The sequence below is a fragment of the Ranitomeya variabilis genome, chromosome 4 (genome assembly GCF_051348905.1).
Source record: "Ranitomeya variabilis isolate aRanVar5 chromosome 4, aRanVar5.hap1, whole genome shotgun sequence".
NCBI lineage: Eukaryota > Metazoa > Chordata > Amphibia > Anura > Dendrobatidae > Ranitomeya > Ranitomeya variabilis.
Genome location: NC_135235.1, coordinates 448,932,897 through 448,959,058, shown reverse-complemented (window position 1 = coordinate 448,959,058; position 26,162 = coordinate 448,932,897). Strand labels below are relative to the sequence as shown.

Below are 26,162 nucleotides of genomic sequence, written 5' to 3'. Positions count from 1 at the left end.
GCAGAATTCACAACAGTACCCCCCCTTGAGGAGGGCTCACCGAACCCTCACCAGAGCCCCCAGGCCGATCAGGACGAGCCAAGTGAAAAGCACGAACCAAATCTGCAGCATGGACATCGGAGGCAACCACCCAAGAATTATCTTCCTGGCCATAACCCTTCAACTTGACAAGATACTGAAGCCTCCGCCTTGAAAAACGAGAATCCAAAATTTTTTCAACCACATATTCCAACTCCCCCTCAACCAACACCGGGGCAGGAGGATCCACAGAGGGAACCACAGGTACCACATATCTCCGCAACAACGATCTATGGAAAACAATGTGGATGGCAAAGAGGCTGGAAGGGCCAAACGAAAAGACACTGGATTGATAATCTCAGAAATCTTATAAGGACCAATAAACCGAGGCTTGAACTTAGGGGAAGAAACCTTCATAGGAACATGACGAGAAGATAACCAGACTAACTCCCCCACATGAAGCCGAGGACCAACACACCGACGGCGGTTGAGCCTTTTCCTGAGACAACGTCAAATTGTCTACCACATGAGTCCAAATCTGCTGTAACCTGTCCATCACGGAATCAACACCAGGACAATCAGAAGGCTCAACCTGCCCTGAAGAAAAACGAGGATGGAAACCAAAATCACAAAAAAAAAGGTGAAACCAAAGTAGCTGAACTGGCCCGATTATTAAGGGCAAACTCGGCCAACGGCAAGAAAGCCACCCAATCATCCTGATCAGCAGACACAAAGCATCTCAAATAGGTTTCCAAGGTTTGATTAGTTCGCTCAGTTTGGCCATTTGTCTGAGGATGGAACGCCGAAGAAAAAGACAAATTAATGCCCATCCTGGCACAAAAGGACCGCCAAAACCTGGAAACAAACTGGGAACCTCTGTCAGACACAATATTCTCCAGAATGCCATGCAAACGAACCACATGCTGAAAAAACAATGGAACCAAATCAGAGGAGGAAGGCAATTTAGGCAAAGGTACCAAATGGACCATCTTAGAGAACCGGTCACAAACCACCCAGATAACAGACATCCTCTGAGACACAGGAAGATTCGAAATAAAATCCATGGAAATATGCGTCCAGGGCCTCTCAGGGACAGGCAAAGGCAAAAGCAACCCACTAGCGCGGGAACAGCAAGGCTTAGCCCGGGCACAGGTCCCACAGGACTTCACAAAAGAACGCACATCCCGGGACAAGGAAGGCCACCAAAAGGACCTAGCAACCAAATCCCTGGTACCAAAAATCCCAGGATGACCGGCCAACACAGAACAATGGACCTCAGAAATTACCTTACTTGTCCATCTATCAGGAACAAACAGCTTCCCCACAGGACAGCGGTCAGGTTTATCAGCCTGAAATTCCTGAAGCACCCGCCATAAATCAGGGGAGATAGCAGAAAGAATCACCCCTTCCCTAAGAATGCCAACCGGCTCAAGAACGCCAAGAGAATCAGGCAAAAAACTCCTAGAGAGGGCATCTGCCTTAACATTCTTAGATCCCGGAAGATCTGAGACCACAAAATCGAAACGGGAGAAAAACAGGGACCATCGAGCCTGTCTAGGGTTCAGCCGCTTGGCCGACTCGAGGTAAATCAGATTCTTATGATCGGTCAAGACCACAACGCGATGCTTGGCTCCCTCAAGCCAATGTCGCCACTCCTCAAATGCCCACTTCATCGCCAACAACTCCCGATTGCCGACATCATAATTGCGTTCCGCAGGCGAAAACTTTCGGGAAGAGAAGGCACATGGTTTCATCAAGGAACCATCAGAGTTCCTCTGTGACAAAACGACTCCTGCCTCAATCTCAGAAGCGTCAACCTCAACCTGAAAAGGAAGAGACACATCAGGTTGACGCAAGACCGGGGCAGAAGTAAATCGGCGCTTAAGCTCCTGAAAGGCCTCCAGAGCCTCAGAGGACCAATTTGCCACATCAGCGCCCTTCTTCGTCAAATCGGTCAGGGGCTTAACCACACTAGAGAAGTTGGCAATGAAACGGCGATAAAAATTAGCAAAGCCCAAAAATTTCTGAAGGCTCTTCACAGATGTGGGTTGAACCCAGTCATGAATGGCTTGGACCTTAACAGGATCCATTTCTATAGACGAAGGAGAAAAAATAAACCCCAAAAAAAGACCGTCTGAACCCCAAATAGGCACTTAGACCCCTTCACAAATAGAGCATTATCACGAAGGATCTGGAACACCATCCTGACCTGCCTCACGTGAGACTCCCAATCATCGGAAAAAATCTAAATATCATCCAAATACACAATCAAGAATTTATCAAGATAATTGCGAAAAATATCATGCATGAAGGACTGAAATACAGAAGGAGCATTAGAAAGCCCGAAAGGCATCACCAGGTATTCAAAGTGGCCTTCGGGCGTATTAAATGTAGTTTTCCATTCGTCACCCTGTTTAATACGAACAAGATTATACGCCCCTCGAAGGTCAATTTTGGTAAACCAACTAGCCCCCTTAATCCGAGCAAACAAATCAGAGAGCAAAGGTAAAGGGTATTGGAATTTGACCGTGATCTTATTAAGAAGGCGATAATCAATACAAGGTCTCAAGGAGCCATCCTTCTTGGCAACAAAAAAGAATCCTGCTCCCAATGGTGACGAAGATGGCCGAATATGCCCCTTCTCTAAAGACTCTTTAACATAGCTCCGCATAGCGGCATGCTCTGGCACAGACAGATTGAAGAGTCGGCCCTTAGGCAACTTACAGCCAGGAACCAAGTCGATAGCACAATCACAGTCCCTATGAGGAGGAAGGGAACTGGACTTGGGCTCATGGAATACATCCTGGAAATCTGACAAAAATTCAGGAACATCAGAAGAGGGGGAAGAGGAAATTGACATTAAAGGAACGTCACTATGTACCCCTTGACAACCCCAACTAGTCACAGACATCGATTTCCAATCCAACACTGGATTGTGTACTTGTAACCATGGAAAACCCAGTACAACAACATCATGTAAATTATGCAACACCAGAAAACGACAATCTTCCTGATGTGCTGGAGCCATGCACATAGTCAGCTGAGTCCAATACTGAGGTTTATTCTTGGCCAATGGTGTAGCATCAATACCCCTCAGAGGAATAGGGCTCTGCAAAGGCTGCAAAGAAAAACCACAGCGCCTGGCGAAATCTAAGTCCATCAAGTTCAGGGCAGCGCCTGAATCCACAAATGCCATGACAGAGAAAGATGACAATGAGCAAATCAGGGTCACAGACAGGAGAAACTTAGGCTGTACAGTACTAATGGTAACAGATCTAGCGACCCTCTTAATGCGCTTAGGGCAATCAGAAATAGTATGAGCAGAATCACCACAGTAAAAACACAGCCCATTCTGACGTCTGTATCCCCTCTGTTCCGCTCTAGTCAGAATCCTATCACATTGCATAGGCTCAGGACTCTGTTCAGAGGATGCTGCCATATGGTGCACCACTTTGCGCTCACGCAGGCGCCGATCAATCTGAATGGCTAGGGACATAGATTCGCTCAAACCAACAAGCGTGGGGAACCCCACCATAACATCTTTAAGGGCTTCTGAAAGACCCTTTCGGAAAATTGCTGCCAGAGCATCCTCATTCCATTTAGTGAGCACAGACCATTTTCTAAATTTCTGGCAGTACAATTCTGCCGCTTCCTGACCCTGACACAGGGCCAAAAGTGTTTTCTCAGCATGCTCTACAGAGTTAGGTTCAACATACAATAATCCGAGCAATTGAAAAAATGCATCTACATTAAGCAATGCCGGATCCCCTGACTCAAGGGAGAATGCCCAGTCCTGAGGGTCACCACGCAGCAGAGAAATAACTATTTTAACTTGCTGAGTGGGGTCACCAGAGGAACGGGGTTTCAGAGCAAAAAACAATTTGCAGTTATTCTTAAAGTTCAAAAACTTAGATCTATCCCCGTAAAACAAATCTGGAGTAGGAATTCTAGGCTCTAAGGCTGCAGTCTGAACAACATAATCTTGGATACTCTGAACTCTTGCAGCAAGCTGATCCACACGAGAAAACAAACCCTGAACATCCATGTCCGCGTCCAAATCCACCCAGAGATTAAGAGGAAGGAAAAAGACAAAACAGACTAAAGAAAAAAAAAATGGCCCAGAACTCTTTTTCTTTTCCTTCTTTTGAGATGCATTCAACTCATTTTTGGCCAGTTGCACTGTTATGGACTGGTAATTTAGGAGCGACATGCGACTAGCTCTGGGCAGGTGGTAACTATACAGACCGCAGATCCTGATCTTAACACAACACTAGCAGTAGCCGTGGAATGTTCCTGTCACTCCCTGGACATCTCGTCACAGCCGGAGAACTAGCTACCCCTAAAGGTAGAAAACGGAAAGCTATCTTGCCTCAGAGAAAATCCCCAAAGGATAGGACAGCCCCCCACAAATATTGGCTGTGAGAGAAGAAGGAAATGACATACGTAGTATGAAACAAGATTTTAGCAAAGGAGGCTAATTCTAGCTAGATAGACAGTAAGGAAAGAAACACTGTGCGGTCAGTAATAAAAACTAGAAAAAGTCCACCGCAGAGATATGCAAAAATCTCCACACCTGACTAAAGGTGTGGAGGGCAAAATCTGCAGCCCAGAGCTTCCAGCTTAGCTAAATAGATCCATACTGATAAGCTGGACAAATGAGCAAAACATAGAATGTGCTGAACAATAAGTCCACAACAAGTGGACTGCAAAAGGACAAGCAAGGACTTATCTTTGCTGAACGAGTCAGAGTGTCAGGGAAATCCAAGAGCCGTGCCTCCAGGCAGGAACAATTGGCAACTGGCATTGATTGAGGGATAAAGCCAGACTAATATAGCCGAGCAGAAAGAAGATCAATGGACGCAGCTGCTGATGCTAAATCCAAGAAACAGCCATACCACTCAAAACCACAGGAGGGAGCCCAAGAGCAGAATTCACAAAAGTACTACTTACAACCACCAGAGGGAGCCCAAGAGCGGAATTCACAACAATAGTGTTAATGTAAAAGTGTTCATGTAAATGGTATTTGATCAGAAAGAATGGCGCATGTGTCAGGGTCTCATAGACAATGTAGAAAGTTGATGGCTCCAGCATCTGCAAATGAAAAAAAACATTTTTAATAAATCACTCTAAAATGAAAGAAAAAACAGCAAAAGAAACACTTTCCTACGCATTTCAAGCCCATCATGGTTATGATTGTGTAAGAAGAAGGACCGTGCTGCGGATACCTGTTCTGAGTCGATTCCAGAACTGTCGGCGCTGTCTCCTCTGGTGGAAGCAGGGGGTGTAGTTAAGGTTACACAGCCTCAGCCCACACGGAAACAGAGATTTGGTGGGAACAGACAGGGCGCAGCAGGGAGAAGTGAGTATCAGTACAGCACAGGCCCGCGCCGGAGCATAGCCGGCACCGCTGACAGAGACTGTAAGGAGAGGCGTGCACTGTGCCCGTTGGTCACCAAGAAGCGAGGTGCCAAATGCTCCGGGCCCGTGAACACTGTGCGCGCGGGTGCAGGAGTGCCATCTGTGCCCTGTTTCACCATATGTATATCTGACAGACCATGGAGAGCTCAGACTGTTCAGTGGCCCACACTCCCCCGGCCACATCAGTATATGGACTAGGTTCAGCGGAAGGTACCGGAGACCAACCGCTGCTGCCAGAAGCTGGATCGGTGTTGCCTTCAGGACCTCATCGGACAAGTGCCGCTCCAGCCTTTCGGGCGTCATCACCTGCTCTGTGATCCACCACATCCTAAGAAACGACTGACAGGATAAGTTGACCCAACAAGAACTGTTAATACCTTCTCTACTGTTCTTTAACCCTGCATACTATCTACATTTCGAACTGTTTACCCCCCTGTTAACCATTTAACTCCCTGCGAGGAGTATTCCAGTGTTTATTAAAATTGTTAACCCTTATTCAGCCTCCTGTCTGTCACTGAATCCTGCAACCTGCTCACACTTGGCTCAGGAGAGAGCTGATGCTATAATAATTAGCATTCTTACGTATTACCTTAATAGAAGTAGTGATGTATGTGAATCCATCCAAAACCAAGTAAAGGAACACACCAGGAAAAATGAATACACTGTGTTATGCCTAGTGCAGGGCCTGAGGGGGTGTAGTACAAGACTCAAGGTCTCAGTCTGAGAATCCTCCAGTCACCTGCGGGGTGGTCCAGTCCAATGGGTGTAGCTGGTCTTGGTCCGGTGCCTCACTTCTTCTTGTAATGCTATCCTTCTTCTTGCTTAGTGTGGATGACGCGTCCATCCACACAGTCTCCTCAGCATCGCGCTCCTGTACAGGCATACTTCTCTGCCCCGATGAGGGCAGAGCAAAGTACGGCAGTGCACAGGTGCCAAGATTAGTCAAAGAGCCCAGAAGCAGGTCGGGTTAGGGGTATATATACAGCATTATAGAATGCTGTATATCAGGCCTGAAAGATGGAGGTGTTCTCTCATAATGGTTAAACCCAGTGACAGGTTCCCTTTAACCCCTTTCTGACATCTGACGTACTATCCCATCAAGGTGGTATGGGCCCGTATGACCACCGATGGGATAGTACGTCATTACCGATCAGCCGCGCTCACGGGGGGAGCACGGCCGATCAGGGCCGGGTGTCAGCTGAATATCGCAGCTGACATCTGGCACTATGTGCCAGGAGTGGTCACGGACCGCTCTTGGCACATTAACCCCCAGCACTCTGCGATCAAAGATGATCGCAGCATTCCGGCGGCACAGGGAAGCATCGTGCAGGGAGGGGGCTCCCTGCGTGCTTCCCTGAGACCCTCGGAGCAACGCAATGTGATCGCGTTGCTCTGAGGGTCTCCTACCTCCTCCTCCCTGCAGGCCCGGATCCAAAATGGCCACGGGGGGCCTTCCGGGTCCTGCAAGGAAGTGGCTTGCAAGCCTCTGCTCAGAGCAGGCGCCGGCAAGCCTCCTGCAGTGCCTGTGTGATCGCTGATCTGACATAGTGCACTGCAAAGTGTCAGATCAGCGATCTGACACTATAGCATAATGTCCCCCCCTGGGTAATGTAAAAAAGTTTAATAAAAATATTTCCATGTGTAAAAATTTTTTTAAAAAAAAAATTCCTAAATAAAGTAAAAAAAAAAACAACTGTTCCAATAGATACATTTCTTTATCTAAATAAAAAAGAACAATAAAAGTACACATATTTAGTATCGTCGCGTCCGTAAAGACCCGACCTATAAAACTGTCCCACTAGTTAACCCCTTCAGTGAACACTGTAAAGAAAAGAGGCAAAAAAACTACACTTTATTATCATACCGCCAAACAAAATGTGGAATAACACGCGATCAAAAAGACGGATATACGGTAAATAACCATGGTACCGCTGAAAACGTCATCTTGTCCCGCAAAAAACGAGCCACCATACAGCGTCATCAATGAAAATATAAAAAAGTTATAGTCCTCAGAATGAAGCGATGCAAAAATAATTATTTTTTTATATAAAATAGTTTTTATCCTATAAAAGCGCCAAAACATAAAAAAATGATATAAATGAGGTATCCCTGTAATCGTTCTGACCTGAAAAATAAAACTGCTTTATCAATTTTACCAAAAGTGGAACGGTATTAGCGCCCCCCCAAAAGAAATTCATGAATAGCTGGCTTTTGTTCATTCTATCTCACAAAAATTGGAATAAAAAGAGATCAAAATATGTCACGTGCCTGAAAATGGTACCAATAAAAATGTCAACTCGTCACGCAAAAAACAAGACCTCATATGACTCTGTGGACCAAAATATAGAAAAATTATAGCTCTCAAAATGTGGAGACGCAAAAACTATTTTTTGCAATAAAAAGCGTATTTTAGTCTGTGATGGCTGCCAATCATAAAAATAAAGTTAGGGTTAGGGTTGGGGCTAAAGTTAGGGTTGGGGCTAAAGTTAGGGTTGGGGCTAAAGTTAGGGTTGGGGCTAAAGTTAGGGTTAGGGATGGGGTTAAAGTTAGGGTTGGGGCTAAAGTTAGGGTTAGGATTAGGGCTAAAGTTAGGGTTAGGGTTGGGGCTAAAGCTAGGGTTGGGGCTAAAGTTAGGGTTGGGGCTAAAGTTAGGGTTGGGGCTAAAGTTAGGGTTGGGGTTAGGGTTGGGGTTAGAGTTGGGGTTAGTGTTGGGGCTAAAGTTAGGGTTAGGGTTGGGGCTAAAGTTAGGGTTAGGGTTGGGGCTAAAGTTAGGGTTGGGGTTAGGGTTGGGGCTAAAGTTAGGGTTAGGGTTGGGGCTAAAGTTAGGGTTAGGTTTGGGGCTAAAGTTAGGGTTAGGGTTGGGGTTAAAGTTAGGGTTGGGGTTAAAGTTAGGGTTGGGGCTAAAGTTAGGGTTTGGGTTAGGATTAGGGTTTGGGCTAAAGTTAGGGTTAGTATTGGGGCTAAAGTTAGGGTTGGGGCTAAAGTTAGGGTTGGGGTTAGGGTTGGGGCTAAAGTTAAGGTTAGGGTTGGGGTTAAAGTTAGGGTTGGGGCTAACGTTAGGGTTAGGGTTGGGGCTAAAGTTAGGGTTAGGGTTGGGGCTAAAGTCAGGGTTGGGGCTAAAGCTAGGGTTTGGATTACATTTACGGTTGGGATTAGGGTTAGGGGTGTGGTTAGGGTTATGGTTGGGATTAGGGTTAGGGGTGTGTTTGGGTTAGGGTTTCAGTTAGAATTGGGGGGTTTCCACTGTTTAGGCACATCAGGGGCTCTTCAAACGCGACATGGTGTTCGATCTCAATTCCAGCCAATTCCGCGTTGAAAAAGTAAAACAGTGCTCTTTCCCTTCCGAGCTCTCCCGTGCGCCCACACAGGGGTTTACCCCAACATATGGGGTATCAGCGTACTCAGGACAAATTGGACAACAACTTTTGTGGTCCAATTTCTCCTGTTACCCTTGGGAAAATACAAAACTGGGGGCCAAAAAATAATTTTTGTGGAAAAAAATGATTTTTTATTTTCACAGCTCTGTGTTATAAACTGTAGTGAAACACTTAGGGTGTGCAAAGTTCTCACAACACATCTAAATAAGTTCCTTGGGGGGGTCTAGTTTCCAATATGGGGTCACTTGTGGGGGGTCTCTACTGTTTAGGTACATCAGGGGCTCTGCAAATGCAACGTGACGCAGACCAATCCATCTAAGTCTGCATTCCAAACGGCGCGCCTTCCCTTCCGAGCTCTGCCATGCGCCCAAACGGTGGTTCTCCCCCACATATGGGGTATCAGCGTGCTCAGAACAAATTAGACAATAACTTTTGGGGTCCAATTTCTCCTGTTACCCTTTGGAAAATACAAAACTGGGGGCTAAAAAATAATTTTTGTGAAAAAAAAATAATTTTTATTTTCACGGCTTTGCGTTATAAACTGTAGTGAAACACTTGGAGGTTCAAAGTTTTCACAACACTACTAGATAAGTTCCTTAGGGGGTCTTCTTTCCAAAATGGTGTCACTTGTGGGGGTTTCAATGTTTATGCACATCAGGGGCTCTCCAAACGCGGCATGGTGTCCTATCTCAATTCCAGTCAATTTTGCATTGAAAAGTCAAACGGCGCTCCTTCCCTTCTGAGCTCTGCCATGCGCCCAAACAATGGTTTACCCCCACATATGGGGTATCAGTGTACTCAGGACAAATTTTACAACAACTTTTGTGGTCCAATTTCTTCTGTTACCCTTGGGAAAATAAAAACTTGGGGGCGAAAAGATCATTTTTGTGAAAAAATATGATTTTTTATTTTTACGGCTCTATATTATAAACTTCTGTGAAGCACTTGGTGGGTCAAAATGCTCACCACACATCTAGATAAGTTCCTTAGGGGGGTCTACTTTCCAAAAATATGTCACTTGTGGGAGGTTTCAATGTTTAGGCACATCAGGGGCTCTCCAAATGCGACATGGCGTCCCATCTCAATTCCAGTCAATTTTGCATTGAAAAGTCAAATGGCTATCCTTCCCTTCCGAGCTCTGCCATGCGCCCAAACAGTGGTTTACACCCACATATGGGGTATCAGCGTACTCAGGACAAATTGTACAACAACTTTTTGCATCCAATTTCTCCTGTTACCATCGGTAAAATAAAACAAATTGGAGCTGAAGTAAATTTTTGTGAAAAAAAGTTAAATGTTCATTTTTTTTTAAACATTCCAAAAATTCCTGTGAAACACCTGAAGGGTTAATAATCTTCTTGAATGTGGTTTTGAGTACCTTGAGATGTGCTGTTTTTAGAATGGTGTCATACTTGGATATTTTCTATCATATAGACCCCTCAAAGTGACTTCAAATGTGATGTGGTCCCTAAAAAAAATGGTGTTGTAAAAATGAGAAATTGCTGGTCAACTTTTAATCCTTATAACTCCCTACCCAAAAAATATTTTGGTTCCAAAATTGTGCTGATGTAGACATGTGGAAAATGTTACTTATTAAGTATTTTGTGTGACATATCTCTGTGGTTTAAGGGCATAAAAATTCAAAGTTGGAAAATTGCGAAATTTTCAAAATTTTGCCAAATTTCCGCTTTTTTTCACAAATAAAGGCAGGTAATATCAAATAAATTTTACCACTATCATGAAGTACAATATGTCACGAGAAAACATTGTCAGAATCATCAGGATCCGTTGAAGCGTTCCAGAGTTATAACCTCATAAAGGGACAGTGGTCAGAATTGCAAAAATTGGCCCGGTCATTAACGTGCAAACCACCCTTGGGGGTAAAAGGGGTAAAAATGACCTTTCACTACATTTTTTTAATCTAGTGAAATTTACATGTTTCATGATGGTAATGTCATTCATAATAACCTCTGGAGGCTTACATATAAGAAAAATGTGGATTTCTCTGCAGTAACGCATCAGATCGTAGATGTCAAGGTATCACTTTATTCAGCTTCCTATGACCCACATGCCCATATAGACTTTTTGGGAGGGTTGATCCTACTGACCGATTCAATGTAACTGTCTTCCTGCAAGTTTTCTGGATTAAATCTTGAATGGCATTGTGCAGAGGGCACATGGGGGCTACACATTCTTTGTGAGAATAATCTTCCATTAATAAAAAGTCCATGTATCAAGTTTGCCATGTAAAGCAACAATATACAAATCCATGCATTCTTTGCGTAATTCCTCATCAAGATATTGACCTTTGGCATCTGATCACATATAGAGCAGGTCTACACCATGACCCATATTCTGTTACAGATTCCAGCACTAGAATCCAGTGTTAAAGGTTCTTGTAAACGGTAATGACTAGGGTTGAGCGAAACGGGTCGTTCATTTTCATAAGTCGCCGACTTTTGGCAAAGTCGGCGTCTCATGAAACCCGATCCGATCCCAGTGTGGGTCGGCCATGTGGAACGCGAACTTGGCGCCAAAGTCGCGTTTCGAATGACGCCTTCCCCGCCATTTTTTTGAGCCAATTAATTGTGGGCAGCGTGATGACATAGGTTCCGGCTCCTGCGGCATCATAGTGCTATGTTACGTTTTCGGACGTAGTAATTTCCGGAGTCAAAAAAGAGAGAGAGAGAGAGAGAGAGAGAGAGAGAGAGAGAGAGAGAGAGAGAGAGAGAGAGAGAGAGAAAAAATAAAAAAAATAATTTCATTGACATACATTGGGTTTCGTGTTCCGGGTACGGAACCCGACTTTACAGTAGAATCGGCCGATTCCATACGATCCGACATCCGAGAAGGTCGGGTTTCACAAAACCCACCTCGATCCTAAAAAAGCTAAGGTCGCTCAACCCTAGTAATGACCTTGTTGAAAAGCCTTTAATAATTGTTGAGACAACTATTACTTCACTTCTAAGTGTGCTGGAGTGGAAAGGTTACAGTGCCCTCTTATTGCTTTGCAGGTGAAGGGGTTAATTGGAACTTAGTTCTATATTAACCTTTTTTTCAGAAAGCTGTGTACCAAAATAATAAGATAGACAAAACTAGTTAATACCAAGGTGTCGTGTTATGTACAGTTACGGCCAAAAGTTTTGAGACTGACACGAATTTTGGTTTTCACAAAGTTTACTGCTTCACTGGTTTTAGATCTTTTAATTAGATGTTTCCGTGGTTATTGAAGTATAATTCGAAGCATTTCATAAATTTTTACACTTTTGTTAACAAATATATCAAGTTCATACAAAAACTCAATATTTATAGTGTTAACCCTTATTTTTTGGGACTTCTGCACTTCATTCTGTCTGCTGGATATCAGATTCTGGACCAAATCCTGATTGATGGCAGCCCATTCTTGTCTAATAAATGCTTGGAGTTTTCATATTTTTTGTGTTCCTGTTTGTCCACCAGTTTTTTGAGGATTGACCACAGGTTCTCAATGGGATTGAGATCTGGGGAATTTCTTAGCCATGGAACCCAAAATTTCAATATTTTCGCCGAGCCTCTTAATTATCAATTGCTCCTGGATCGTTGAGAAAAGTTGCTCTTGGAGGATATTTAGATCTCATTCTTTATTCATTGCAATGTTCTTAGGCAAAATTGTGAGCAAACCCACTTCATGGACGAAAAGCATCCTTACACATGAATGGTCTCGGAATGCTTTACTGTTGGCATGACATAGGATTCATGGTAGCGCTCACTTTTTCTTCTCCGAATAATCACAAAAAATTAGCAAATTTTCCCTCCTGTACATCAATAAGCTTTGGAAGCCCATGACCTTGTCACTGGTTTACCAGGTGTCCTTCCTTAGACCACTTTAAGAGAGTACTAACTACTACCAGAAACAACTACAAAATCATCTTTAGGATTTTTACCCTGTTCAGTATTTGGTCTTAGTCACACTTCTATGAGGCACAATAGGATCATGTTTAAAGGAAACCTGTCACCCCCAAAATCGATGGTGAGGTAAGCTCACTTGCATCAGGGGCTTATCTACAGCATTCTGTGATGCTGTAGATAAGCCCCCGATGTTACCTGAAAGAGGAGAAAAAGAGGTTAGAATATACTCACCCAGGGGCGGTCCCGCTGCGGTCCGGTCAAATGGGTGTCTCAGGTCCGCTCCGGAGCCTCCTATCTTCATTCCATGACGTCCTCTTCTGGTCTTCATGCCGCGGCTCAGGCGCAGGCGTACTTTGTCTGCCCTGTTGAGTACTGCAGTGCGCAGGCGCCGGGCCTCTCTGACCTTTCCGGCGTGAAGACCAGAAGAGGACGTCATGGAATGAAGATGGGAGGCGCTGTACCGGACCTGAGACGCCCATCGGAGCGGGACCGTCTCTGGGTGAGTATATTCTAACCTCTTTTTCTCCTCTTTCAGGTAACATCGGCAGCTTATCTACAGCATTCCAGAATGCTGTAGATAAGCCCCTGATGACTGTGAGCTTACCTCACCATCGATTTTGGGGGTGACAGGTTCCCTTTAATGCCCTGTGGGGATTGACACTTGCCCATTTCTTTTTCAATACATCAACTTTAAGAACTGATTGTCACTTGCTCCATACTAAATTCAACATCCTTTGACAAGTGCCACATTTTTACTACAGATTGGCTCATTTTTTAAATAGATTTTTAAGGACTAGTCTATTTTGCAAAGAAATAGGCGTTTAATTTGCAAATCTAGTCAGCTTTTAAAGTACAAATCACAAAGTAGGCTGATATAGTTTTCAGCTGTATCATGGTTGCTCCTCTGGTGCGCCATAGCTGCTACATGAGAACTTACCCTACAAGACATCCTTTGGCTAGGAGGCTGTGAGGCCCTGTTTGACCTTTCTGAAAACCATCATTGCTCTGACTGCAAATAGTTCTGCTCTCCACAATCAATCACACAGTTAAATTGAATACCCTATTAAATAAAGCACGGGTCGATCAATGGGTGACTGGTGACCTAGAATTAATGGATATCTCTGCAACAGAAATTGAAGTATACAAATATATAGTCTCTAGAGGACATGATGAGGCTTTCAGAAACGACCGTGTATATCTGAGAATTAATGTTACATTCTGATGTACATTATATCCACCTTTAATTCATGTTAATGAGTCTACAACATGATAAAATACACCGCAATGAACGCATGGATATGAGATAGACGCGTTATGTCATATTGCCCTGCTCAAGTCATCATAGGCTTGGACAGGGGTTTCCTATCATTCATGTGTGTACCCACATTCTGCACTCTCCTTAGCTTAGAGATAGTTAAATTATTGCAATGTGTTGAATAGAAGCTAAGGGCGATGTCACTATTTTGGGGGAATATAGTGCAATATGGAAACATCTTTTTGTCCAGTGCATTTTCATGCATAATTACATATGTGTTATGTTGCTTTCTGTTTTACAGTACTTTTATTACTGCAGACCACTGTGGACCCCAACCTGAGCAATGAAGATGGCTTGACGGCTCTACATCAGGTATGAGGATATGCATATTGTCTTCAGCCATCGCCACTGCTGACTTCATCCTAACCTCTCTACCCAACATGTGTCCCAGTATGTGGCTTTCCAGCAGTTATGGGGTTAAGCCCAGCCTTTGCCAGTCTTTGCAGTGGGAAAGAACTTCAGCCTTCAGCACATTCCTTGCTCCCAACATGAATTTTACTATAAGGAAGGCATTGTGTGCCACCCACTGTTTGTCTGTCTGATCTTGTAAACTCCTATTACATCTGCATCTTCAATGATCTGCTCAAAGAGAAATAATGGGGCTTGTTTTATGAAGGTTCTAAGATGGCAAGTTTCCTCGATCTTTAGGAAGATAATATTCATGCATGTTATATGACTATGGGAAATGAAAAGCATTTGAGTTGTTCATGTAATTTAATTTTAGGCAGAAAAACATTTATAGGGTTGTACCCATCTGGGATTCTTCCTCCACCTGTTGGTAGAGAGCCACACATTTTTTTGATTCAGTCAATAAACTCTACTGACCACCTCGGCTGGTAAATTGGGGTAATCAGATCTGTTTCCTTTAATAGGTGGGTGCCCTAAAAATGACACCTCAATCCATCAATTTGTTGACTTCCATTACAGGCGTGTTGAGCCACAGACTCTACTAATAACCCCTTTTCTGTAATTTCTATAGTCTTCAATAGACAAAGCTGCATTCATATGTAGAGACCTTTTCAGCCACTGTCGGCCATGTCACCGAATGGGAGGTCAGGGGACCTTTCTTCTAAGATAGGTGGGTCTTTCATAGGTGAATCCTCCAGCTATGACAGGCAACCCTGGTTGTGCCAAACGAGCCACAGACCCCTTCCATATTTCCCATACATGTGAATGGAGGGAGCCACATACACTCTCCATGTATTCTGACCACTTCACCTGGGGGAAAGTGAGTCGACAGACCCCTGTTTGCCAATGGGTAGATGTCTCAGAGTTGGAATTTCCACCTTTATAGTTATGCCATAAAGGTCCCGCCATCAGACCTTTATGGCATATCCAATGAATAAGCCATACAAGTATAATATGGGAATACTATTGCACTAATACAATATATTATTACTATTCTTTTATATCTTTTTTAGATTTTTATTCATTTTAGAGTAATGTTACTCTATAGTTTTCCTAAATGCATCTCGTGTATCTTGAAGTAAAAGTCATATTTTAGTAGTTTGCAATGTCATCCTCTTATCTAGTGGCTCCAGCATCTTGCCAGTCACTGTGATGTTGTTGTGTCTCATACAGTGTCCTGTGTCTTTGTCTGTCACAATGTCAGGAAACCTGTTTTATCTCAGATCATGGTTACATGCCTTATCACATCATCTGTCCTGTCACTCTGTCCCCTCAGTGCTGCATTGATAACTACGAAGATCTCCTCAAGTTGCTCTTATCACATGGTGCTAATGTAAATGTCACAGACAACGAGTTGTGGACGCCACTCCACGCTGCGGCGACCTGTGGTCATACCAACTTGGTGCGGATACTGATTCAGCAGTAAGTGTGTTTGCTGGTAATATTCTATATTCTACTCTTTGAAGGGGTAACGTGCAGCACCCTGAAAATTCCTGCTTCATTATTGCTTTGTGCATCTCCGCAGCCTCGTATGTTATTAGGGAATATTCCTGTTTGTTCTCCTCAATATGGCATTTACTTAATGTTATTAAAGAAAATAACTCCCATCTTCTTCACATGGGAAATATCCTTGGTCTGATTTGTCATTCTGCTACCTTGTGGTTACAAGCAGTATTCTTCTTTATTCTAAGTATGTACCGTAATTAAAAGTGGCAAGGCGGTTTACCACCCTATTAGCATCAACAATTACATACGTATTATGTTTCCATGGTTAATAATCTTCTATCATATACGCAAATAGCTTCAGGTCTTCCTGCTATGTTCACTCCTAAAAATAATCCTGCATATTCTCTAGATTTATACAGATACTGTATGTACATATCACGCTAATATGTTATAAATATACATTTATGTGCATTTAGGTGTTTATTCTGCAAAACGTGCACACATATAGGATTCTCATTGCAAAAATCAGTATTAATAGGAACTCCTTTCAGGAGCATTTTCCATTACTGTTATAGGGCACGCGGTGGGGTGGTCTATACTGTGCCTTTTTATGCTTCCTTCTGCTGCCATACAGTCCGATTCACATAAGCATATTTTGTGGTCTGTATATGGACTACAATGTCTGGACTGACCGCTGGTCACCTGACCTGAATTTACAGCCTTATAGACACATATGGCTGTAGGTTTGGGTTGGGAGATTAGCCACCAGACCGGGCATTGCGGTCCATATACAGAATATGAAATACACTCATGTGAACCTGTTCTTACTGATGTAGTTTACGTACAAATTCTTCTGCTGATTATGTTTTGAAATGTGGTGATAGTGTGGGAAGTTGGGGAATACACCACAACTTCCTCATACTGACCACAAGCTCATTGGCACGCCAGTCTGCATACATGACCCAGATCATTGCTAGATGGCAGTGATCAGGCAACATAATGTCTTGCAGAGTTGTGGCTAGACCTTCTTTAACCTGGGACACATATATATCCTATATAAATTCTGTCCAAGCCGGACTAGCTTGTTGGCTCCCCACCTGGCACCCAGCACCCTTTGCACATGCTCCACCAACTTCCCACCTAGCTATTCCCACAGTGTCCTGGAAATCTGCATGAATCTTTGAGATATAAAGTGATAATACAGAAAGATAAAGTTACCATCTATATACAGAGTATGTGACAACTACTAGATCAGTGCAGGTCCAACCATAGAGACTGACCAGATTACTCAAATAAGTCTCTATGGAACAGCCAAAGATAGATGCACAATGTACTCTGACACCATTCTAGTAAGTAACCCCTTTTCTGTACATCCTGCCCATTTTTGGGTTTTATGTGAAAGTGATGTTCAATTTGCCTTTTTTTCTCAGGTTTTTTTGTGTTGTTCCAATACACACAAAGGAACTAAACATGTATATCACAAAACCTGTGTAATTGCAATAATTTTCCGGGAGAAGTACTTCATTTTCTGGAATAATTTCAAGGGGAGAGAGGAGATATGTATCATCGAGGTTGGTAGCTTCGGTGATGTAAGCCCGCGAAAGCATGATCTACCACGTCTAGTGCAGAGACAGTTAATAGGACGTATCAGGGCCGGGTTGTACAAGCAGTCAAAGAGATGAGGGGGAAATGACTGCTCACATATCCCCTCCCCGGGGGCATGACTCGGCAGCTAAAATGGAGACCAAGTGTCTCATTCAGTGTCTGTCACTGGAGGTGTGCAGGCCTCCAGTGTGTTTACTGAAGGACCCTGACCTAAGCAGACGAACCCGCACTACTAAATGGACTGTTTATTTTCGGGGTTTTTTTCACTTTGTGCCGGAAAAGGTTGTCTTTTATTTGCTTATGCTGAGCGGTTTATGCAGTTCTGATAAACCTGCCTGGACATTTTAATGAAACCGCTTCCTGTGCCTACCTCAACTGTAGCTGAGAGAGTACAAAATCCTACACTCTATATATAGTAGGAGCCTCCCATTACCTATATACAGTGTGAGCCACCACATAGCCAATTAAATATAGTGTGAGCCACCCATTTACCCCTAAATAAAGTGAGAACCCCCACATATTCCTCTATACAGTGCGAGCTCCCACATAGACCCTATACACAGTGTGAGCCCCCATATAGCCCCCTTTATATAGTGTGAGCCCCCACATGGCCTCAAATATACACTATGAGCCCCTCATAGCACTTATATACAGTATGAGCCCATATATGGCCTATTTATAGTATAAGCCCACACAAAGCCCCCTAAATACAGTATGATCCCCCACATATCCCTCTATATACAGTGTAAGGCCCCACATAGTTCCCTTTATACAGTGTGAGCCCCCACATACAGTGGGGGAAAAAAGTATTTGATCCCTTGCTGATTTTGTAAATTTGCCCACTGACAAAGACATGAACAGTCTATAATTTTAAGGGTAGATTAATTTTAACATTGAGAGATAGAATATCAAAAATAAAATCCAGAAAATCACATTGTATAAATTATATAAATGTATTTGCATTTTGCAGTGAAAAATAAGTATTTGATCCCTCTGTCAAACAAGACTTAATACTTGGTGGCAAAACCCTTGTTGGCAAGCACAGCAGTCAGAGTTTTTTGTAGTTGATGATGAGGTTTGCGCACATGTCTGCAGCTTATTTCCCCCACTGTAGTGCCTATATACTATGTGAGCCCCCACATAACCTCCTATATACATTATGAGCCCTCTCATAGCCTCTTAAATAGAGATGGGTGAACCTGAACAGTAAAGTTCGGCGTCCGTACCGAACACCTACTGAACCAGGAACCCAATGTTACTGTTCGGGTTCAGGCCCCCGAACACCGGGTGTTTGTCACGGCAAACACTGCTTCTGATCGACGGTAAAATCATCACTGCCAGTCAGACAGCCGGAGTAAAATGACAGAGTGAGCCCGTTGCTATGATCGGAGGTATCAAGTTTACCTCCGGTCACTGTTGTTGGTTATTGGGACTACTGCTCTCATCTGCCGACGCTAACAGAAAAACGACTGGCACATCCATAGGTGCTTACCTCCATATACAATATACAAAAAAAAGCATCAAGGTGGCCTCATGAATCTGATGGGACCCTGTTGGGCCTGATGGTTTTTTCTGTTATTTCTGTTAGCTTACTGACTGAGCACTCTGCCCTTCACCCTGTGGTTTTTAATTACATCTAATCACACTTGGTTCCAGCCAACCCATATATGTAGGCTTTACTGAGAGAGGTGTCCACATCCACCCATGCATACAGAAATTAGCCTTAGGTAAGTGTTCACATTGGACAGGGAGGTCAGGGACCCATCAGTTTAATGAGACCACCTTGACGATGGTTGATGGGCTCACACTATTTGGCCAAATTTTGTGCAAAGCGTCTCATAAATATTTTTCCTAATGTTCAAAAGCCATTTTGCTATTCATATTTCATGCATTTCATATTGACATGGTTTGGCATGATAGAGTGCAACCTTTTTTTGTGTATTGGTAGTGCCACTGTGACACATCCCTTTAAGAACTGGCCCGGTTCTGAGTACCCCACTGTCCTAGTTGGCGCTCCAACTTGGCATCACGAACAGGATGAAGAACCGCTGCTAAGTGGAGTGCTGTGCGCCTAATATCTGCTTTTGAACTGTTTGTGAACTGTGTAAGACACTGCATGCTGTGTGGTGCATTGGAACTTTGAGAGCGGCCATTACTGAGGCACATGTGGAGTTAATCATATGCAGGGTGTCCCATCGTGGGTGGAGCCTTGGAAACATCACCAAAATAGGCTCCTCCCACTTGCATAGACTGTGCTTTGAATTTTTGAGTTTTTCCAGAAAGGAGGTGCCAATCCCCTGCCTCAGATTGTGTGGAGAAATTGCTACCTCCCCTGCATTAGAATGTGCCAGACCCTCTATGCATAGGCTGCGTTACTATGGTGACACTGATCCACCCCTCTGCATTGAGGAGTGTGTGTGCTGTGTGCTTTCAGGAGGGGAGTGGCCCCTGCAAGGAGCAGTGCGTTGTGTGATCTATCCATCCAAGCGTCTTCAGTAGCCTGCCAGCTCCTGTGAATGCAATACAAGTGTGAGAAGCTGTGAAACTGTGAAACAAGAGTGCAGTGCTGTGCAAGGAGCAACAACCTGCAGACTCCGGTAACAAAGTGCCGGGCCTGGCTGAGGTTAACGAAGGGGGAGGAACATACCCAGCCCGGGTGGAGATGCAACGCCGGCGGCAAACTCAGCCGCAGCCCCCATAGTACAGCAGAGCCCGGCGGCAGATGCAACTGCAGCCTCCAGAGTGCAGCAAGATCTGGCAACCGCCGCAGTCCCCATAATACCGCTATTGATGCCGTACATAGCGGGAGCAGAGATACTCTGCAGTCTGTTTGAAGCCTACCCCTTGTCTCAAAATCAAAAGGGCAGCGCAGCATCCTCATTAGTCAGTTAACTGGTGCGGCCCAGAGGCAAGTAAAGTCATGGCCGAACACTGATAAAGGGACTGTCAAACAAATCTTGGCCGGGCTGAAAGACACCTTCGACACCTGCACTACTGAATTCCTATGTCTCCAGATCCAGGTGCTGAACAAAAGTGTGGCTGCACTAACCAATACCTTGCAGGCCAAGCAAGTGTCCCCAAAGGAGAAGATCCAGCTGGCCTCCAGTCCAGGAGGATGCAGGCCTGAGGACCTACCCTGGAAAAAGAACAGTTAGTGAGAAGGAACCTGCTACATAGACTTGTTTAAAATATTATGTTTTGCACCTTCTACATGTCTGCACTTTTTTGTATTTTTCTTTTATAGTTATGCAACATTCAGGATGAGTATCTCAAATAAAAGGGAAGATGAGCTTATGTTACTTGTTACCAGTTGTAATGCATATTTCAAAATGTTTGCATATCTTATCCATTTATTGTTTATGTTTCTTTTCCCAGTCCGGGAGTACTGGATTTAATGGGGGGGTGGGAATGTGACACCCCAGGAGTTCAGTTGTCACAGTGGTACTGTCTTCCTCACAGGGAGGGTGATGCCATGCTTGGAAGCGAGGAAGATTCCTTTAACAGGTAGCACGTACACACAACACTGTTCTGACTCCAGGCCAGGAGGGGGAGCTCTGATCCAGTTTGTGGGTGACTTCCCTATATATTCTGACTGGAGGAGGAGTTAGAGTCAGTCTGTCAGAGACGAGTAAGGAGTGAGGAGTGAAAAGCTGGGGCCGTGCAGACACGTGGTTCTGCAGCTCCTGGAAAGAGAAGAGACGGACTGAGCAGTCTGTGAGAGACTGCGAGGGGAGAAGAGGCAAAGGAGTGGAAAGATACCGGGAGTGGAACTGCGAGAGGGCTCACTCCAGAATCGGCTCAAGTAACCGGAAGCCGGAATTCCGAGGTTGTGGGGTAACTGTATGCCGCACAGCAGAAAATGGCGGGCAGGAGATTTCAAGTCGCCTGTCCACCATTACATCCAAAGGCACAGCAGCATATAAGCATATAGAGCCTGGAGTCATCGCAAGTAGGGACACCTGTAAAAAGGCTCAAGTTGCCTGCCATATGGATATTGTCCTACTAATAGGACAGAGAGATAAAGAGAGGACCATGTGTGAAGCCTTAGGCAGCAAGGGACTTATACCACAGCTTAGTAAGGAAGGCTTCCAACCCCACCTGGCTAGGGGGATTCCGAATTGCTTCTATGCTGGCCGGACCTCACCATCACCTCTGCTCCGTACCCTGGACTGTGGCTGCATACTACCAGTAAAAGGTAAAGAGACTGCAACCTTGTGTCCTCCAATTCTGTGCAGCAGTACACTGTCTGTCATCTTTACCAACTACACTGGGAGCTCTGGGGACTAAGCTCTACCTGTGGGGAATTATACCACCTCTACTGCAATACCATCATCCCCAGAGGACCCCTTTAAGCAGCGTCAGCCATCCCTGGCCGAATACCACAGGTGGCGTCACAAACACTACTACCATAGACTTTACTCCCATATACTTTTCCCCTTTTATTGGATGCCCAGGGCCACGGACCAGGCCACTGCCACCGTGACACATCTCTTTAAGAACTGGCCCGGTTCCGAGTACTCCACGGTCCTAGTGGGCACTCCAATGCCCCTTTCATAGCCCCCCATTCAGTATGATACCCCAGAAATTACCTCCCCAGACAGTTTAAATCCCCACAGTGAATTCTTCCAAATGCACAGTAGCATAACCCCACAGTATGATGCACATAAAGTCCTCTCCCCACAGTCCTGCCACACAGTATGATACATTCATAACACCCCTACAAATTATAATGTTCTCACAGTGCCTCCTACACAGTAAGATGTCCCCTCACAAACCCCAACGTATTTTATGATGGCCCCTCACACACCCACATAGTATGATAGCCCCCCACACAGAATGATGTCCCCTCACAGTCCTCCACACAGTATGATGGCCCTTGACAGTATGATGACACCTCACAGCCCCTCATAAAGTATGATGTTCCCTCACAGCCACTCACACAGTGTGATGTCTCCTCACAATCTCCTATACAGTATGATGGGCCCTTGCAGCCTCCCATACAGTATGAAGGCCCCTAACAGCCACCCATACAGTCTGATGGCATCTCACTGACCCCACACAGTTTGATGTCTGCAGAGAGCTCTGACAAAAAAAGGAATACTTACCTCGCCCTGTTCCTCCATTGTGAACTTCTTCAACCTGCTCACTGTTTACAGCAGGCACAGATTTGCGCCTGCTGTGAGAGGTCAGTGGCACAGGCTGAATAGTGGCACCCCCATCATATTCAACTGTATCTGCATCCTGAGGGCGCAGACACTGTTGAATCGAAATGCCCGATGGAAGGTCTTCCTCTATGGGCAATATGCCCCTGCCTTGTGAAGATCTATATCAGAAAGCACACACAATGAGAGCAGATGGAGAGGCCTGATGGAATGAAAAACAGCAGTCGCTGCTGAGAAATGTAGTTTTAGGAGACTTAATAGGACCTGTGAATAGGCTCTAATAGGCTCTGTGAATCTGGATGCACTTGGGGGGGGGGGGCAGAAAGAGTTGAAAACAAACCACAAAGGTACAAGAAATAAACTTTCTGTTTTGCTTGTACTATATATCAATAATAGTCATGCATATACTCAGCTTTGTAAAAAAAAAATAAAAAAAAAATAAAAAAAAATATATATATATATATATATATATATATATATATATATATATATATATATATATATATATATATATATATTGCCATTATGGGAATAACTCTTTAAGGTCAGCACCCAACTCAAGCATTTCTGTAGCATGTATTGGTGAAATATTACACCCCGTGGATTAAGATTGAACCTTGACCACCTAGATACAGTGTTTGCTCCATTGAATTCAGTGGAAGTCATGTAAGTCTATGGAGATGTACAAATCATTGCCAAAGAGCTCAGGTAGGACACCAAATTACCAACATTGTTGCTGGTGTTTCAGCCTATGTGCAAGTACAAATAGGAACCAAAAAAAACTAGTTTACCAGGATATTAGTTAGAATAGGAACCATGCACAAAACTGCCTAGGGCCATGGTCACAAGATCAGTATTTGGTCAGTATTTTACCTCAGTATCTGTAAGTCAAAACAATGAGAGGAAAAGGATAATAACACGTCACCACTTCTGGTTTTGGCTTACAGATACTGAGGTAAAAAAACCTGACAAAATACTGATGGTGTGAACATGGCCTAAGTTGTACAGTATATCTCACCTACAACTCTCTACAGACAATGTTAGATCAAGCCCGAGATCAAAGGTGCAGTGACACCAGGGAATTCTGGGAGATTTCAGCCCTGAAGCATGTGCAACAATAATGTTTCTTTGAACTATAACACAGACTGTAAATTTGTATCAATATTAGTAAAATAGTTACAGAAATGTTTTTCATAGATATAACACCAATGCCAAGGTGTATACATTATCTCTCAAATATATCCATTTACTGATACAGCGCCATTACTGTAACTGTGTATGTACAGTTTGCTGTAACTATTTTTATACTATTGTCTGAATACTGTTGCCATGACAACCTTCTCTTCGCTTTACTTGTCTTTTTTGTGCACTTTAATTATTAGTACTGCCATATTTTTGTACTATGATAATTATAATGGTTTTTCGTAACAATTAGTGATGAGCGAATATACTCGTTACTCGAGATTTCTCGGGTGTCTTCCGAGTATTTTTTAGTGCTCGGAGATTTAGCTTTCTTCACTGCAGCTGGATGATTTACAGCTACTAGCCAGCATAAGTGCATGTGGGGGTTGCCTGGTTGCTAGGGAATCCCCACATGTGATCAAGCTGGCTAAGAGATGTAAATCATTCAGCTTCTGCAATAAAAACTAAATCTCCGAGCACTAAAAAATACTCGGAGGTCACCCGAGCATGCTCGAGAAATCTCGAGTAACGAGTATATTCGCTCATCATCACTAGTAACAATGAATCAATATATCTTGGAGATTATTTTTGCAGGGCAGACTTGGTATTGGTAGAAATATAATATTGAAGTTTGTGCTGGTAAATGGGACATTGAAGCAGTCCAGATGTTAATTCTTTATGTTACTGGTGCTGAGAAGTTAGCATTCTAGGTGTTTCCTATAATGTAAGGCTAACAGTGAGTTTTGATTCTGTGCTGTCTACAGTGGTGCAGATCTGCTGGCAGTAAATGCAGATGGGAACATGGTGTACGACCTGTGTGAGGATGAAGCTACACTGAGCGTCATAGAAAACTGCATGACCTACAAAGGTGAGATTCAGTTTTTAGCACCATCTCTACACTGATTACACCCAAATATACACATCGTCTCCTGACATCACTCCTGCATTATTACAAAATACCAGTGATTGTCTTTCCGCTGCATCTAACATTATGTCCACCCTCTATCTAAATCTGAATCTGTCAAAATCTGAACTAGTTTTTCCTCACTCCACTAACCTACTTATGCCCGATATTGCCATTTTCGTCTGTGGTTGTAACATTACTCCCCAGAAACATGCCTTCTGTCTTGGGGTCATATTTGACTCAGATCTTTCCTTCACCTCCCACATCCGATCACTCACTCGCTCATTTCATCCCACACCTGAAAAACGTCTCTAGTATTTGAACTTTTCTTACCTTTGACTCAGAAAAAACTCTTACTGTCGCTCGTATTCATTCTTGTCTGGACTATTGCAACCCTCTACTAATCAGTCTCCCTCTTACTAACCTCTCCAATCTGTCCTGAATGCAGCAGCCAGAATCGTATTCCTTTCCAACTGCTACACCGATGCCTCTACCCTGTGCCAGTCATTGCACTGGTTGCCCATCTGCTACAGAGTCCAAAATAAACTTATCTTTCGCATCCACAAAAGCTGCACGCTTCATCACCACCCTACATCTCTTCCCTCATCTCAGTTTACCACCCTTCCCGTGCCCTCCGTTCTGTTAATGACCTAAAACTAACATCCTCAATAATCCAAGCCTCCCACTCCCGTCTCTAAAGGTACCTTCACACGAAGCGACGCTGCAGCGATAGCGACAACGATGCCGATCGCTGCAGCGTCGCTGTTTGATCGCTGGAGAGCTGTCACACAGACCGCTCTCCAGCGACCAACGATGCCGAGGTCCCCGGGTAACCAGGGTAAACATCGGGTTGCTAAGCGCAGGGCCGCGCTTAGTAACCCGATGTTTACCCTGGTTACCAGCGTAAAAGTAAAAAAAACAAACAGTACATACTCACCTGCGCGTCCCCTGCCGTCTGCTTCCTGACACTGACTGAGCTCCGGCCCTAACAGCACAGCGGTGACGTCACCGCTGTGCTTTCACTTTCACTTTCACTTTAGGGCCGGCGCTCAGTAAGTGTCAGGAAGCAGACGCTGGAGGACGAGCAGGTGAGCATGTACTGTTTGTTTTTTTTACTTTTACGCTGGTAACCAGGGTAAACATCGGGTTACTAAGCGCGGCCCTGCGCTTAGCAACCCGATGTTTACCCTGGTTACCAGTGTAAAACATCGCTGGTATCGTTGCTTTTGCTTTCAAACACAACGATACACAGCGATCGGACGACCAAATAAAGTTCTGGACTTTATTCAGCGACCAGCGACATCACAGCAGGATCCTGATCGCTGCTGCGTGTCAAACGAAACGATATCGCTAGCGAGGACGCTGCAACGTCACGGATCGCTAGCGATGTCGTTTCGTGTGAAGGTACCTTAAGACTTGTAAAAGACTGGCTTAAAAAT

At 44.2% G+C, this 26,162-nt stretch overlaps 1 protein-coding gene across 3 annotated transcripts in view; it reads left to right on the top strand.

Annotated features, from left to right (window-relative positions):
• PPP1R16B (protein phosphatase 1 regulatory subunit 16B) overlaps positions 1 to 26,162 on the top strand; it is a 134,629-nt gene that overhangs the window by 80,593 nt on the left and 27,874 nt on the right. For all 3 annotated transcript variants that reach the window (XM_077251528.1, XM_077251526.1, XM_077251527.1), the window contains 3 exons: positions 14,258 to 14,328; positions 15,701 to 15,846; positions 24,584 to 24,687. In XM_077251528.1, the coding sequence (XP_077107643.1) occupies positions 14,258 to 14,328; positions 15,701 to 15,846; positions 24,584 to 24,687 (321 nt within the window). The remainder of the gene's footprint in view (positions 1 to 14,257; positions 14,329 to 15,700; positions 15,847 to 24,583; positions 24,688 to 26,162) is intronic.